The following is a 16,999-nucleotide window of genomic DNA, read 5'->3' as shown; positions in this document are numbered from 1 at the left end:
TATGTAGGTCAAACAATGTTAGTTGCTCGTTTTCTTTAGAGAAAACGTTTTATTCAGTCAACATATTATAATACAAACAACGTGCATAAATAACTACGTGTTGTAAAACCGTGTAACGTAACAATTATCCTTGATGTTTTATGAATATATAATCAATGCATCGTACACCAAATTGTTCCATTAAAAAACGTACTAACCATTTATAATTTGTTAAATCCCTTCATATCCCTTTCAACAATATATTACATTTTCCTACGTATGTACATATCGTTTAAACAAAATTAATCGTTACTTTGATTTTCAAACGCATCATCAAACTTGTTATTTTCAGAATGCGACAAACAGCATATAATTCTAAACTACGAGTAACTTCTGCTACCGTTAATGTCTAAGGCACAGTAACTGATAAGAATCTCGTTCTGTCACCAACTTTTGGCGCAAACCTCACGTTGATCTTTTCCTTGTCCTCTTCACCGACTTCGAGAAACGAATTCCAATCCACCAGGAAATAGAGACCGCTCTTCCTTCTCGGAGGTAGAGCAGTGTCAGGTTCTTTGGTCGTACCACCGAAAGACTCCTCTAATGCCATCAGGTTCGAGCTGGCCGTGGTCGACACGGTGGTAGAAGAGGAAGAAGTCTCAAGTGATATCGATGTGGCCGATTTTGATTGATCAGAAGCTGCTGTCGCTGAATCTGTCGTCATGGAAGTGCTTAAGGTGGTATCTGCCGATTCTGTTGACAAGTTCCATCATGAATTCGGGTTTAAATTTCGTTCGACACTGTTCCGTTCGAAGTGTGAGTTGTAAGACTGAGAAATGTTGAAGTTGAGTGACGTACTCTGAGAATTGGTAGGAAACCGCATGCATTCAGATTTCAATGATAATTTGCAACAATAACATTGTAGATAAGAATGAATATTATACAATGAGATAGGATATGATGTATCGTTAAGAGTAAATGTTCCGTTAATACATGGTAACACGTGTACAATGTACACAGAATTTCTCTGTAGCATTAGTCATGAAAAAGGAACATTAGCACTCTATGTACAGAGTATTTCTCACAATTAGCAAGAAAGATTAACAAGCGAATGGAAAGTGATAGACCTCGGACCAATCTGTAGTTTTCATAGATCTTTTCCCAGCTATTCCTTTTGTGGGAAAGATCGGCCTTTCTTCGGCGCGAGAAGAAGATTTAACATAGGCTCATCAACGTTGTTAGAACAGAAAAGGAAAGCAATTAAGAACGTAGTAAGAGATGTTTTGCTATATCTTTCGAGTAAGTGAAAGATGACAAAAAAATGCATGAATACGAGTCGAAAATTTTTGGTACAGAATTAGTAGGGATCAGATAGTCAACCAGACCCTCGTCTAATTATTTTGTTATACACGTTAATTAATAGATTTCGAAGTTTCGTTAATCCCTGAACGATTTTTTGAACCCAAAACTCCGTACCACCCAAAACGTATATCATAAATTTCTTAATACCAGTCGTAATGCTCGAAGGAGAGATAGTTTGTTCCGTGGTGGTAACAGTGCTTGCTTCTTTCTCCTCTTGGTTTTCTTGCTGCCTCTTCACTTCGTTTCTGACTTGTTCGTTGTAGTTCCTGATGATCTCTTCGAGTTTCAGCGGGTCTGGCCCGTCTTTTAGAATCTTCGTGGTCTGCAGCAAATCGTTCGCCACTTTTTTAACATTCTGAATGTTAGCCTTACCCTCCTGCACCAATTTCACAGTATCCAGAAGCTCGTTGATCTTGTTTCTTTGTTCTTCGTTATCCACAGCCGCTTCGTGTGGTTTGAATACATGATACTTGGATGTCTCTGTCGATTCCATGTCTTCCATAGAATTTACCACAGTCTTGGCTAACTTTTGAGAATTAGAGATCAGGCCTATGTTCTCCAAAATCCCTCTCATGTTGTTCGGTACAGCTTCGATCACGGATGGAGCTTCCGTAGATGGTTTCATTGATTTCTGTCTTCGATTGTCATTGATGCCAAGTCCAAATTTAGCCAAGAACTCCTTCATCTCTTGATTCTTTACGCTGGAAGTAGGCAGAGGCTTGAAGTTTGTATACGAGTTTAGGTTAATTGTCGTCTTCTCTGTGGTGCTGGTCGTGGGTTGGGCCAAATTCGAAGTTTCAAGACCGAATTTTTTGAACAGCAATTGAACATCCGGAGTTAGATTTTCCACGCCTTTCTTGATCTCAGATCCTGGGTTCTCAAAAGCGTTTTGGTTGACAATCGATACTGCGTCATTTCCAGCAGAAGTCATACTATGAATACTATTCAGTTCTGGAACTTGTACTTTGCTCTCAAGAATATCCTTGTTCTTCTTATAAACATCTTCAACATTGCTGCTGTTACTTGGTCGTAAGCCAATCGAAGCTAGCAGATCCATCACCTCTGGTCTCATTGGCATGGTGGTTGTAGTAGTACTAGTAGTAGTTGTCGTTGTAGCGGCTTGACGAAATCCTGCAGAATTCAAGGAATACGTGGAACTATACTTCACTTTCGAAGACGTTTCGGTGGACATGGGTGTCACAAAAACGGTAGTTGGTTTTTCAGAACTCGACATCAAGTTTTCCGCAGTACTGGTATCTCTCATTAAGACTTCTGGTCTTGATGTCGAAGAAACAGTAAGATGATCTTCAGGCTGCACGTTAATAGTTGGAAGAAACGGTATTTTGTCGAGTTTGGAAGGTACAGTTGGTTTCATAATGGTACTCGGCGGTGCGTTGTAGCGCCATTGACTAGATGTCAATATATTCTGATTCACTTTGGATCTTTCCAAGTCGATAGTAATTTCCTTAGAAGCTGGTTTCGTGGTAGGTTCGTGGGTAACGCTGGTGCTATAAACAATTTCTAATCCAGTGTCGTTGCTTCCACTATTTCTGTAAATTGGATATTGCCTCGTGGTCGTTTTCTCAGTGGTGAACGCGTTTTTCTGAAGATTCTCCAGGTTGAAAGTAAACCTGATAGGCGTGGAATCCAGTTTCAACGATTCCTTTAAAGGCACCTTCGTACGCACTTCTGAGTACGTGTCCCTGTGATTTTTATAATGATTCTTCATCGTAGTAGATTCTTTCGAAATGGTCTTATAGGAATTACGATTTACTATTAAATTCTCGGTAACTAATCTTTCGGAATTCTCTACGTTGTTATTCTCTTTTTTCGTTTTCCCTTCGTCAGACTCGTCTTTATCATTTTCTGATATTAGAAAATCAGGAATTATCTTCGTCATTGGTGGTTTCGTGTAAAGGTCCCTTAAGTTTCCAGGTGATTCGTTAGCACTGTAAGGGAGGACAACCATCAACGCCCTTTGATACAAATCCCTCGCTTTTTCAAATTTTTCTTTGTCTTCTAATTCGTACAAGTCCTGGGACGTGATGTTTTCCAGAATATTCACTATTTCTTGTCTAGTTAGCCTGGGCAGACTGGGGTCATCGCGAACCTGTCTTTCGACTTCCTCGATCGTACGGTTGATTGAGCTCTCGATCTCGAATCTTGACGGAAGTTCATTGTCCTGGCAGTGACCTAGACTGAAGAGGAGCAGCAAACAGAAAACCGCGAACTGCGCAAACAATTATTGCATCGATTAAAGTATCGTCGCTATCTTATTTATTATACAAAGAATTGCAAGATGAACTACGATTAAAATTTTGAATGCCAATTGCATTCGAAGAATTAACGATTCCACGTTATTAAAGCACTTTGTGGTTCGCAACTGCTTCTCGGAATAAATTTTACACGTAATCGCTGACTCGAAACGAATACAGAAATCTAGTTCATATTCGCGATCACTTGTATCATTCGTATTATTTAACAATTCCCTTGTTGAAAGTCAATTAATCAAAATTCTTTCTAAAACATTGTTAACATTTTTTCAATCTTCGTCGAGAATTACAATTCTGTTACAGGCCCATATAAATGATTCTTAATGAAATAGTTATCGAGTTTACGTAAGATGGATATTGCTCGCGCTTTTTTCCTTCGAACATCTAGAAACGATTGCAATCAGTTGAACTCAGCACCGTGTCTCTTTCATATTCATAAAACAGCTCTCGCAAAATATCCTTGACTTATTTAGCCGATCGAGAAAGTCCAATAACCTGGTTATGTTATGCAATGTAGTATAAAAATTGAACGATTCCTGAATCTGAGAAAAATTATATAGAATAGAAAAGAAAGGTACAATTTACATGATATCATAATCGTAATTTCCGGCAGCGCTTGTCATACCGCTGTGAGATGTATCAATTATCGAAAAAAATTACTACTATAATAGACGCTGTATTTTATAACATGCCACCGCTGTTATTTATACTGTCACTAATTGTTATTGGAGGTGTTGAGCGGCCTGGAAACGTGATTTTGCTACATTCGTTCCTTTCGACTTCCAGAAAACTTTCTATATAATTTTTTATGTGCTCGTTTCTTGAAATGACTATTATTTTCCGGCCGATTTCCGGCTAAACCGAGTTTAAACCCTCGCAAAAATGGTTCAAGTATTTAGACTTCCCTGCCATTTCGTCTTCGTGGATAAAATTTAATCGGAGGAGAAACCAGGAATAACTCGAAGTTTTAAAAAACTGTACTTACTGTATTTCCATTTCACAGCGTTATAAGTATTTCGTGTAATGGAAAAAGTATTATGTGGAGTGATTGTGTTAAGCAGTGAAATTAGACACGCTGGATGATTTACGATAATGATCTTCGAAGTCGAAAGTCACTTTCGTCTTCGATGACGTGACCCTTTTCACGCGTTAACACGAGCTTATTGATCTTGCGATTTTCACGTATGTCACTTCGAACAAACATTTATATAAAGAATATACCGTCGTTTTCCTTTGCCATATCGAATCGCTTAAAATTTATAAACACTAACAAAGATATTTTCTAAGTGTCATCTATCTCATTTGGAATTAAATTCGAGCAATAGTAAAGTGAATGTCACGTATCACTCATTCAACTTTCAGTATTATTCCATTAATAAATTAGTAACGACATGCGGAAGTACCGTGACATACAATCGATATTTTTTTATGTAATCGAAATGAGTAATATGTTAGAATTGCCCAGCGATTAAATTTAAATTTATTGATTTATTATTATCATTAGCGATATGATCATTTACTTAGATCAAGCTCGCGTAACCATGAAAGCGGGCTATTCATCAACAGCTATCAGAAAATTGTTACGAGGATCTTACTGATTCTTGTTACGATCATTAATAAATAATGTTAAATAAATATCCCATTCAAGTTCTACAGACACTTGGAAGTTTTGTACTATCAATGAATGATGGAAACTTCGATTTTTCACAGAAATTATTTTTTTGAAACAACAACACTAGAACCGCCGAGGAACTTACCATTACGGCAACCAATCGTCTTGGCACGCAGTTGACTACTGACTGAACGACTAAGGCCTACTTTCCAACTCTCTCTCTATCTCACCCGCTTATTTTGCTTCGACTGTCCTCCTGCACGCGGCTTTGGTTCATCTATAGATCTGAACGTTGCAGGTGAACCCATCACTTGTTTTTTCCCTCCGCTTTTCGGCACCTTAAACAGTATCCGACAGTGATCGAACGATGCACACGCTTTCTTCTTGTCGCTGATATGAAATAGAAAGGCTGGCTTGATCTTTCATTTTCAAGGAGAAAGAAAGTACCGGGCAAGATCGGTAGTCATGTACAATTCGGGATGAATGAATATTTTGAATCGACCGTCGTGCGCTAGTTCGCGTAAAATGGTGAATCATAAGTTTGTGACTTTTGGTAGCTTGGGAAAAGTCTTCTATGGATTCGTTGGGTGAGAGTTGTCAAGCAAAATAATAATTTTAATCTACTTAAAATGATAAAAAAATTGATCGATTGAGTTTCTCCAGTAAATATATTGACATTAATAATATACAATTATAGATTAAAATGTAATTCGTAGCTTCGATTTGAATTGTGCTCGTATATGTAAGTACTTTGTCAGCTATCCCAGATACAAAAAGCTACATATAAACATACTAATTGTAAGTCCATATATACTTTGAAAAAAGATGCTATGTCGATAATATTGTTATACGACGTTACCGATTCAGTATAAAAAACAGATTATAACGTTAATGATTGGAATTAAGATTGAATTTAGCTATTGCATTATAACCATAGACGAGACGTAGAATAGTTATAATTTGATCACACAGAACTTAGTGAACGGTGATTCTACATACCACGAATGGTATATACGAAAAAATAGACGCACCGTTTATCGGTAGGTTACCATGGGAGAGCTTGTTTTAGAAAATATGCATATACCATTTGCTATAAAGATAGTCGTCTGTGTAGAAATATGAAATATACATATTTACTATTTAACGTAAATTTATATTACTTCTGACAAATCAAACAACTCATGAATTTTCACATTTGTCAAATTAGTGACACTTCCTCATTACGACTTAATCCTGTCATCGATGTTTCTTTTATATATTTTCCTTTGTTCGTTAATTAAATTATATTTATTCATTTCAAAATATTATTACATACTAATATTTATAATAATTTTGTATATGCACGGTAATATTTTATAGTAACCTGTACATTCTAAAATATGTTATATGTATATATATTTATATTTATTTCAAATACACGTAATAATAGTTTTACATTCGTTTAATGTATATAGCTATCTCGTATCTCAAGGAAATCCAGAATGGACTCTTAACGCGCGGGATCCAATGTGACAATAGGTCTATTCTGTACCTGTGCCATGAGTATCCATGTATAATCTCAGCGGCTTTCACTTTCACCAAAATACGATATGTATCCATTGGTACATACATGCATATGATTTCAATTTTTCAAAATTATTTAATCCGAGGTCTGGGCTCTTAATTTTTACATAATCTTTGGAAAGTGAGGAAAGAAGTGACAGAAAATAAAAGGGAGAAGAGAAATATAAAATAATCGTACCAAGGTGTGGTCGATGATAAGAAAGATAGATAACAAATATCGACAAAATATTGCTAAGCACAACATTATTGATTTTTCTGTCCATTCGTTGTAACAAATACGATCCAATAGAGGTAAAAGTGGGGAACTCACTCTCACTGCTCGCCAGTTAATGCGGCTTCGTCACTCTTGCTGTTTTCAAAACTCTACGACCATCGCGTCAGTTCGCCTCTCCCGTTGACGAGTTTTACAAGTGGAAGTCCCTCGAAGAAAAAAGGATCGAAAGTGTGAGCTGAAACTGCGTTACAAACGGCCCCCGCATTTCCAAAATGGAGATTGAATTCAACAATTTGGACAATTCCTTCAGGAACCTGAGCTGCGATCACAATTACGTGCCCTCTGCGATAGAGAACATAGAAAGTAAGTTTTTTCCCGTAAAGGTCGATCTTCTATCAATTACATAATTTTTTCTTCGTTCTAGACTGGTTGATGTTATTTAAATGTCAGTGACATTTTTCTATGTATCGATAACTATGTAATTCGCCTGACTGCTGTTCGACGTTAATTTTATATCATTAATGTCGACGATATAGACTTCCTGACATGTGAAAGTTTAAAGGAGAAACTAAAACTAAAATTTTAATTTTAAATTGCAACATTATTTTTCTGTATTTTAATATGATTTTATTGATGGAGAGAGATTACGACGATTTAGCTGAGAAGCATGGCTGCATTATGGTTGTTAGCATCGTTAAAGAGTAAACCACGAAATATTCTGAAACAGTACGCAAATAACATTTTATTATAGTGTTTCAAACAATGCTTCGCGTCAAACACGAGCACGTTTACGTAACAATTTTCATGAAAATAATTTTCTCTTTGTTAAATCCTGGAAAATGTCTGAATTTGTCTTTAGTCTTAGCATACAACATTTTATCGATTACTTCCAATAATTATACATATTGCAACGCTTTATTCAACCGAATTGACGTCGAACCTTTCACGTGCTCTGATCTACGGAGCATGCGCGGAAGCGAATGCGTCGGTGAAAGTTTTCCACGAGGATCGTAATATATGTTAGGTTAAATATGTTAGTACACGGTAAACTAGGGAAACTTCCTTCTAAACGATTATTATGTACGACCTGAGTACTAACGAGGAATACTAACGAGGGTACAGATATCTTCATAGGAACAATTCATAGGACATAAATTTCAGTTTAGAAAAAGTTCATCGAAATGAAGATATCCAAATAATAAATTACACAACGCAAATTAATAATGTACACACTTTCTGGAAATTACATATTTGACCAAACCAGTGAATGGTATTAACTTTCGCTAATATGAAAATAAAATCTATCGTTGATATAAAATAAACGAATAAAATTATTTCTTTCTCAATTCATGCAGTATGAAGAAGAAAATGTTATTCGCACAAATTATAACTGTAAGTGCGTCACGTTATCTGGAATTAAATATTTTTTGTTGAATCTTGTCCTCCAATCAAGCTGGGAATCGCGAGGCAATCTCCTTTTGTAATTGCGATACACTGTAGAGATGTAGCACTGCATCGTATGTAGAAATTTATAACACAGTACGATTCTATATTACACTTAAAGATTGCGTAACGAGTATCCTTAAACCTACTATATTTTCTAACGTATATTTCTTATATAAAAAACTATTTTTCCTGTTTGAGAAATCACGTCCGAGAAATCATAGAAGAAAATCGTATTCCAATTTCCGAATGATAATATATTGTACACTTTACTGCGTAACGTCTCTGTAACAGCCAGTTTCTTAATCTTTATGATGCAAGAAATTCTTAAAGAAACATAAAGCTACCATCTGATATCTAACCATTTGAGTGAGAGATATTGATTGACCACGTTCTATGAGTCCATGAACTTTTTTATCTTATGTTTTTCTAACACGTCTAGCAAATCGCGTAAAAATTGCACTATCAGATATTGCGAAAATAGAACCTAGTATTTGTAATCCGTATCCTATTCCAGGTCAATCATCCCTGTTTATTATCTAAGTTTTATAAGCTATTATCGTTTCCATTATGACATAGCTCATGTATTGTGCTAATCGATATCAGCTGCAATGGACAAATATGTGTAATCGTTATTATTATCATAATACAAATAATCATCTTGAATTTCTTCTAGACGTAGAAAATTCTATTAATATTTTCGCAATTCTTCGTTTATCTGAGCAAAATTTGCTGAATCTAATGGCTAATCAGAAGCATTGTGTATTAATTTTTTATGTCATATTCTATACCTATTTTTTTCCTTTTTTAGGTTTAAATGTGTTTGGTATAGGTTTATTGAGCTTTGGTACCATACTCTCTACTTTGACGCTATACTTCGCCATGGATGCTTTCCACAATATTTTCTACCAAAAGGAAACAAGATCCTACAAAACGAACAGTATCATGATCCTCTCAGTGTATCCTATAGCAAGTGTCTGTAGTCTTACAGCTCTTGGAATGCCAAGGTAAACGAGTTGATTTCCCATTACACTTCTGTTCATTGAAAAATATTTAAAAAATTGATAGATTTTTAAAAATATAAAAACATCTTGTACTTAAGGTATCACTTAAGGCTTTGGTATAGTAATGTACGTGTATTGAAAATCGTTTTATAAGCCGAATGAAGATGATTCTTCGCACTATAAAACTATAAAATGACAATTTTTTATATCGATTTTTAAAAAACTACCAAATTTGACTTTCTCGAAGAAGAAATAAATTTCCTATCAAAAATAGTTAAAAAAAAACTTGAAAAGTGATAACATAACGTAACATAAAATAGGCTAATTTTAGCTGAGATCCACAATAAGATAAATCGGAACGTCCAATTAAGATAAATTTAAGATAAATCAGAAAAGAAAAAGGTGAAGACGCGATCGAATTTCGCACAAGAGACGGAACAAACGGGTAGTTCTTTCTTTTAACGACCATAAAATAAAAGAGCAGTTCCGAGTCCCAGCTAATGATCTCGATTTTCCGAGATAATCCCTGCATTGATGGCCGTGTCACACCTGCGCTGTCGATGTCTAAAATTTGATGGGTCCTCTCGATAATGCAAACGAGGCTAGGACACCAACACGAAAATTCCATCATCAGGAATGTCCATTGATATTTTCAACGTGTTTCGAACGCATTTATCACTTCGTTAGGGAAAATCTAAATTTTCAATTCGAGCGTGCTCCGATACAGAACAAACTGTACTTTGCATTCGTGCATACAAATAATATTTGAAATTATACGCAAACTATTCTATATTCCGACAATGCTAACAATATTTTAATTATTTCTAGGACTCAGTTGCTATCGGAAGCTGTAACTCAAATCTTTTTAACGATAGCCCTGTATCGACTGTATCTGTTACTGGTCTACATAGGACGTAAAAAGGTCACAAAGACACCACCATTAATATTACGAGTTGGTCCCTGTTGCTGCTGGCCCTGTCTGCCCTTTCCAAATCTTGAGATGACCGACGCTAATTTGTCCTGGCTCCGACTACTAGTCCTGCAACTTCCTATTATTCAGGTTATTTCTTCTTTTCCGCCTTGACTTTTTACGCTTGTGCTCGGAACCGTTCTCGTCTCGTAAAAAGTATTTGCCTGAGCTCGTCAAATGTCCATTTCTTAGTATCCACGAAGGTTTGCGATTAGCATTCGTTTTTTTAAACATCAATTAGATCATTCCGAAGAAGTGTACCAGTGTATTAACCAAAGTTTGTGTCTATTGGTTCCAGGGACTGATTTATTGCATATCTCTCTTTATGTCGATCGAAGAGCCTACTCTCGCAACGCAATATGGGATTTATCTCCAGCCATTCACAGTGATCAGCATATTTCTGGGAATATACGGACTGACTGTTACCATGAAGAGTCTGCAGGAAGTCGCTCCAGGTAAAAATTGTGCATACTTAATTGAGAGGACGGCTCTCCAAGCATAATCTTTCCCTGCTATCTCTCTCCAGTGAGTGAAATTATACAGAAGGACGATTATAAAACAATTTTTAGCCATTTCTTCGAATCATATCCTTAACTTCGTGTCCCTTTGAAAAAAGGCACTCCACAATTTTTAAACTCGATTTTATAAGTTGAAGTTACATGTTATAAATTGTCGGCCGTTGTGAGAAAAAACGTTAGCCTCGGTGGATACGATAATAGAACCAAAACGATTCCCTTCTTTCAAGGTTAGCAATTATCGCGTGAAAGACCACACAAGTAACTTGCGAGAAAAAGCAATTTCCAAGTTCTTGGAAAGTCCCATTGTCCCCTGCTGTCGTAGTGTTGATAGATATACTCGTTTTTAACTTGCTGCTGATTTCATAGAGGCGAAACTACACCGCAAGACCACAGTATCCCAGATGGTTCTGCTATTTTCAAAGCTACAAGCGTTCATCGTGAAGAGCTTACCGCAAACAGGCCTATTTCCTTGCAATCCACCGATTACGCCACAAATTTACGCCAATGGTAATCCTTTTTTGTATTCTTCGTCTGAAAAAACCGACAATAACAAATACGCGTACAGTTTTTTAATTTTTTACTAAATCGTTTAAAAAAATCACCACGAAACTAAAAACACGAGGTACTCGCGTACAAGTTGGACATTGTACGTGTAACATTCGAATTCTAAGAACGCAATCTTGAATATGAATTCAAATTTCCTCGACGGCGAGCAACAGCGCAACTGGTCTGAGAATACATGGAGCACGATGAAAGAACACGAGGCTCCCATAACATTTCCATACGTGAGACCAGATAAAGAAACGAGAACTGTTACTTTCTTCTGTCCGATTTCAGTTACCTACAATGCCTTGATGCTAATCGAGATGCTGTTGCTCTGCCACGCGGCAAGGTACGTTTATTACGTCGATCTGGAAAGGGAAGAAGAAACGACGGCGGTTGAGGCGACAGATCGGTCCAAAGACAAGAGCATGGAACAAGCGAACTCGACGAATAATAACGAGGCCAACAGGCAGCCATCAGCGTTGACTGCGTGAGATTTCCTTCTCGATATCAGCGACTTTACGAATTTCGTCTGTGTCATTTTTACCTACAAACTGATATTTCGTTGTTTGTATTTGCTCAGCCATTTGTTCATTAATTTCGATTGCTTACTCATGCCACGGATATATTTGATAATTAGATTCTATTTGAAACAAATCGTGACAAAATATTAGTATATATTGTTCCGAATCTGAAAGTATAATTAGGATTTATGTAACGTGTGAATGAGATTAGATTTACAATGATGATAGTACCTGCGTGAATAAGTGACTTGTTACAAAAGATACTGATTAGTAAATAGCGTAAGATTCTTTTTTACCTATAAACATCAATTATCCTAGAAGAGTTATCAAACTGCGTACTCCATTTATTGGTAATTGATATAGCGAGTAATAGGAGCATAGGTATTCGACTATTTAGATTTGTTTATGGGCGCTTAAATTCGATTGCGCAAAATGTATGACGCGTAATAACCGCGTTCACGAAGAAATAGTATAATTTTCAAAGAGAAAGTTGGTCCGGGCTAGTAATCCATCTTACACAACGGCACTTTTGCAAGTTGTATCGTAAATACTTGACGTTTCGAGAGTCATCTACGTTAGGAATCTTAGGAACCGTATCAGTAAAGAAATAATACGTTGTAAAAAAACGGAGAAAAATTCATGATCAAGTTACCAGAAGCAGAGTCTCGAATCTTGTCCAAAATAGAAGGAACGTCTTGAGCCGTGTTGCGATTTCTTCATCGCAGCGCCTTCTTAACGAGGCCTACCGCAGTCTCTACACACACGTATCGATGTCTCTACCGCGGAAGAAACAGGAGCTGTCGGCCAAAATATGAGATCAACCATACGTCGCCGTGTGCGTGAATTCAACAACCGTCGCTATGCATTATCACGTCCTACGGACGGCTGACAGATCTCAGGGGATGCTCGACCAAATGACTTGCAGCCTGCACTCACTTACGAAACGAGGTTGAAGGGTACTCGAGCGCTTTCTGGAGAGAGAAGAAGCACTTCGATGTTCTAACGCGATATTCTCCAAGAAAGAAATCGTTTAAGAAAATGTGTGTCGCTCCATTGAAACGAGACGCTAAAAGAACTTTCTGTGATACATAATTATCGTCATGTGGGTAGTCAGCTTAAAATAAGTGGTCAGAGCCTATACTTTTTAGTTTCAAAGCTATGTATTCAAAGAATTCGAATACAGGTTTTTTATTAGCCCGATGAAAGACAAGCAATCGTTGCACCCCTGCTGACAAACTCCTCTTCTATGAGAGACGAAACGTAACGTCTTCTAGACCCAGACGTTATATCAAAGAATCAATTTTCAGAGTAAGTAGATGCTCTTTCCTATAGCCGAACAAAGGCTAACCTTTTTCGAAGTTTCATTTTCACTTCAATACGTTCCTCTTGATCCCGTTTATAAATAATTTATTGTTCGTAGAGTGGACTACGTAGAATATTGACACACGTGCAGCTGCATGAAATTCCTTCTAAAGAAGCAAAGGACTACGGTAGCTGGAGAGATAGAACCATGTTAAGTAAAAAAATCAACATTAAGAACTCCGGGTCACGCATGATGGGACTTCCTATTCAGAACGTGCATGCTGCCAATGCTTCTCTATTATATATTCTAGAAAAGTATGTTTTATCGTAGCTCTCGAATTGGAAAATGTATCGCTAATTGAATGCATTTGGTTCTATTTTGTGCTAGTTCGTTTACTTTTTAACTTATTTTGTTTATATTTTAGATTTGTGTAATTTACATAACATTTCGTAATTTTTCCAAAATATGGAATAATTTCGAAACACTATTGAAATAAAGAGACAATATACGAAATACAGGCGATTACAATGTCAGAATAACTGCACAAAATGCATAAGTTTACTTTTTCAGAGATGAGAAAATACGACTCTTTGGATTTGTATCCAATTGCTCAAGGCGACTGAGTGGTTTTGAATTCCTCATGGTTGAACTTTGCTCTCCTCTTACAAACAGGAAATAGGCTCGTGAAACCTCTTGTACGAAGATTTATCTATCAAGAAACTAAATATTGAAACAAGGTATCGTAATACGCATGTTTGGACAATTCTTAAACCTTGGGGAAGAAAGCGCGTTCAACATACACAGTTCCAGACAATTTTCTTCAAATTATTGGAACAAAAGAAAAGGGAGACTACATCTATCGGAGTTATGGATTTAAGACGGAGAGAAACTAGCAGGACGAGAGTGGCGAAACAAAGTTCGAAATTCGAAGACATCCTCGGGTCCCAAAGATCTCTCGAAAGAGACGATGTCAGGAAGAATTATCACCGGCGTGCATCAGGAAGTGTCCCATTACATTCGAAGCGGCACGGCGATTTTTCTCGTTCTACGTTTTCACCACGGACGATCGATTGTCACCAGGGTGGCGGGTCGGCTTTTCGTACTACCAACAGAAATGTAAAAGGGCCGAATATTAATATTCCGATAACGTGTCTGGACGTATCAACCGCCTTTGTTTCGTTCCTACTCTCTTCCTTCGCTTCTCCGGCAGAAGATGAACATCCTCGAGATAAGAAATTCCACGAAGACTTCCCTTCCACTTTATTATTCCTCGTCGCGCTCATAGGTTTTGCCGCGACTGCTTTTACCTGGCTTTGCAACTATTATTATAGGACGTGGCAAGTTTCACGATGCACCACGTACAAAGTGAAACAAGCCGCGTTTCGCTCGGTGAATCGTTACAGAGCAAGACCCTCTTGGAATTCATGATTTCGAAAGAACCGTTCCTTCACAGATAGGCTGATGAAAGAAGGAAATTCTTGGAAAGATATCTAGGCAAAGCTTCAATCTTCTTACATGCTTTTCACTAAGGTTCAAACGTGCATTTGGTTTAATCAAGATCATAAACGATATACAAGATCTTTCTGCTGAAATATATTTCAGAGATTACGAACGTTCAATTAGGGTTAACTTTATTTAAAACGACTAGTCTCGAGCTGGTGGTTCTGTCGCTCCATTGATCCTCTTTTGGTCGTTTGAAGCTTAGCGTAAACTTCAAATCAGTCTTTAAAATCTACGCTCGTTCACGGGATCAGGAACGAGAACGAAATCAACTAATGGCAGGACGGAATCATTAAAATTAGTTAGAACGGAAATTTAATCGCGATTATCAACCACAAATCGCCTTCTTGCCAGACGGTCAGACCATAGAGCAAGCGAACATCTTAAACGAGTTCGTGAGCATGAAGGGACGTGACACACCGCTCCGAAAGTATATTGCGTGCCCCCTCATTTTTTGACCGATTTGAGGGTCTACTGCCTACCTGCAACCTGGCCCATCGAGCCTACAAAATGTTTTCTATCCCTTTCTACCCCCTCCCCCCGTCTGTCCTCTCCCTTCGCCACATTTATCTGCCTGGTCTCTCCTTTTTTCCTTTTCCTTTCATCGCAGACCTTTTTCCTCGGAACCATAATCATGATCGAGCCTCGAACGTGTAATAGATTTAACCGTTTCTTTCGGGTCTCGCGGTTCGTAAGTTCGGTTTAAGGGTTGAAAGAAATCCCTTTGACTTGCATGCATCTTCGATCGTGTGAATTATTAGCTCCGTTTTTTAAAGTAAAAGTTACTCTTCAGGATTTTCTCGTAAGGTGGTTTATTCGTGTGATCGACGATCTGTTATTTCACTACTCAAATTACGATCTTTCGTATCGGTTTATATAATTAAGAAACCGAAAATGTTTTTAGTCGTCGTGATGTTAATTAAAGATTCTTAAACATCCCAATAAAAACTCTTGATGAACTCTAAAGAATAATAATGAGATAGTAGAATTATATGTTTTGTAGCATAAGAAAAACGGTCGAATTACATTTAAGTAGGGGACATCAAGGAGAGATTGAGAATCGTAGCGCCGTGATTCCGAAATTGTTGATTGGTAATCTTCGGTGAAACTAATTAAGGCGGCCGAGCTGGATCCACCGTCCAAATTGTTTTCTATGCCGGCTTCCCCTCTGTCTCGACTAGATAGCCTTGGGGATCTTTTTTAGCCGTAGAACGGCTAATGAAAAAAAACGACGCGACAAGATATTTTGCGACCTAATGAGCTGGCATAGCGACTCTTAACGTAATTATCTTTATGATTTATAATAAACGTGCACTCGTTAGTCGGATATTTCTCTCTGCGGCGCAATTTATGGATTCTTAAGAATTTTACTAGCCGCTCGTGACCACGCGAAACTGAAGCGTGTTCTGGAAATAACGGTGATTTAATTGCCGAGTTTTACGAATAATGTAGCTTCTAATGCACAGACTTCTTTTGAAGAAATCAAAATAAACTTCCACGGAGATCGAGATCTATTGTTCGTCTCTAAGTCGAATTTGTTGCGAAGTTTCTCCGATTCTCGGTAGGGAATTCCGACAAATTCGGCAGGTCTAATTTTATACACGCTGGTATAACAATGCGGCATTGTTTGCCAAGGGTGTAAAAGCCATTCGGAAGAAACTTGAAAATCATCACACAGAAGAAGACTGTTTATTTTCTTTTCTTTATCTTGCCGACTTAGTGCCCGGCAGACCCTAAGATTCTCACAAATGCTTGCAATAAGAAGGTGTTCCTTCGGAAGGCGAACCACAGCTTCTACTCAGAAAATCGCCGAAAATGTTACGTCTCCTTCAACTGTGATCACTTTAATGGCCCATAATCGCTACTTTCAGAGTATCAAAAAATTGTCGCATGCCGCCTCTTCGACGAAGAGCTCAGCCATCGTTCAGAACAGCTACTCGAGCGAAAGAGCCAGGATAAATTTTTTCTTCTTGCTGAAAGAATCGGTTGTAGAAAATTCGGCGTGGCGCGCAATAAGAATTTCCAGATCCTCGAGAAGGACGCGTGGCCATCTGTGGTGTGCGCGAGCGAGAAATCGGAAAACGCTTTTCGAGATCGTCGACATATGGCACGCGGGCCAAACTTATCTTACGGAAAAAACATGCGGAGGTGCAGCCTCCGTCGCCTGCCGAAAATGTTGCGGAGGTGGAGA

The 16,999-nt window shown here is 37.7% G+C and overlaps 2 protein-coding genes across 2 annotated transcripts; one reads left to right on the top strand and one right to left on the bottom strand.

Moving 5' to 3' along the window:
- Positions 1-18: 18 nt before the first annotated feature.
- On the bottom strand, positions 19-5,482 carry LOC117163659 (uncharacterized). The gene is made up of 3 exons (XM_033346164.2): positions 5,372-5,482; positions 1,489-3,571; positions 19-732 (listed from the first exon to the last, which is right to left on the bottom strand). Exons 1-3 carry the CDS (start codon positions 5,372-5,374, stop codon positions 389-391), a joined length of 2,430 nt encoding a protein of 809 aa, XP_033202055.2. The 5' UTR covers positions 5,375-5,482; the 3' UTR covers positions 19-388.
- Positions 5,483-7,101: 1,619 nt separating this feature from the next.
- On the top strand, positions 7,102-12,282 carry LOC117163679 (organic solute transporter subunit alpha). The gene is made up of 6 exons (XM_033346193.2): positions 7,102-7,366; positions 9,258-9,453; positions 10,279-10,510; positions 10,719-10,875; positions 11,305-11,445; positions 11,776-12,282. Exons 1-6 carry the CDS (start codon positions 7,276-7,278, stop codon positions 11,973-11,975), a joined length of 1,017 nt encoding a protein of 338 aa, XP_033202084.1. The 5' UTR covers positions 7,102-7,275; the 3' UTR covers positions 11,976-12,282.
- The last annotated feature ends 4,717 nt before the right edge of the window (positions 12,283-16,999 follow it).

Source organism: Bombus vancouverensis, chromosome 9, assembly GCF_051014615.1.
Source record: "Bombus vancouverensis nearcticus chromosome 9, iyBomVanc1_principal, whole genome shotgun sequence".
Classification (NCBI taxonomy): Eukaryota; Metazoa; Arthropoda; class Insecta; order Hymenoptera; family Apidae; genus Bombus; species Bombus vancouverensis.
Note: the sequence above shows the minus strand (reverse complement) of the source record. Positions and strands in the feature narration are given on the sequence as shown.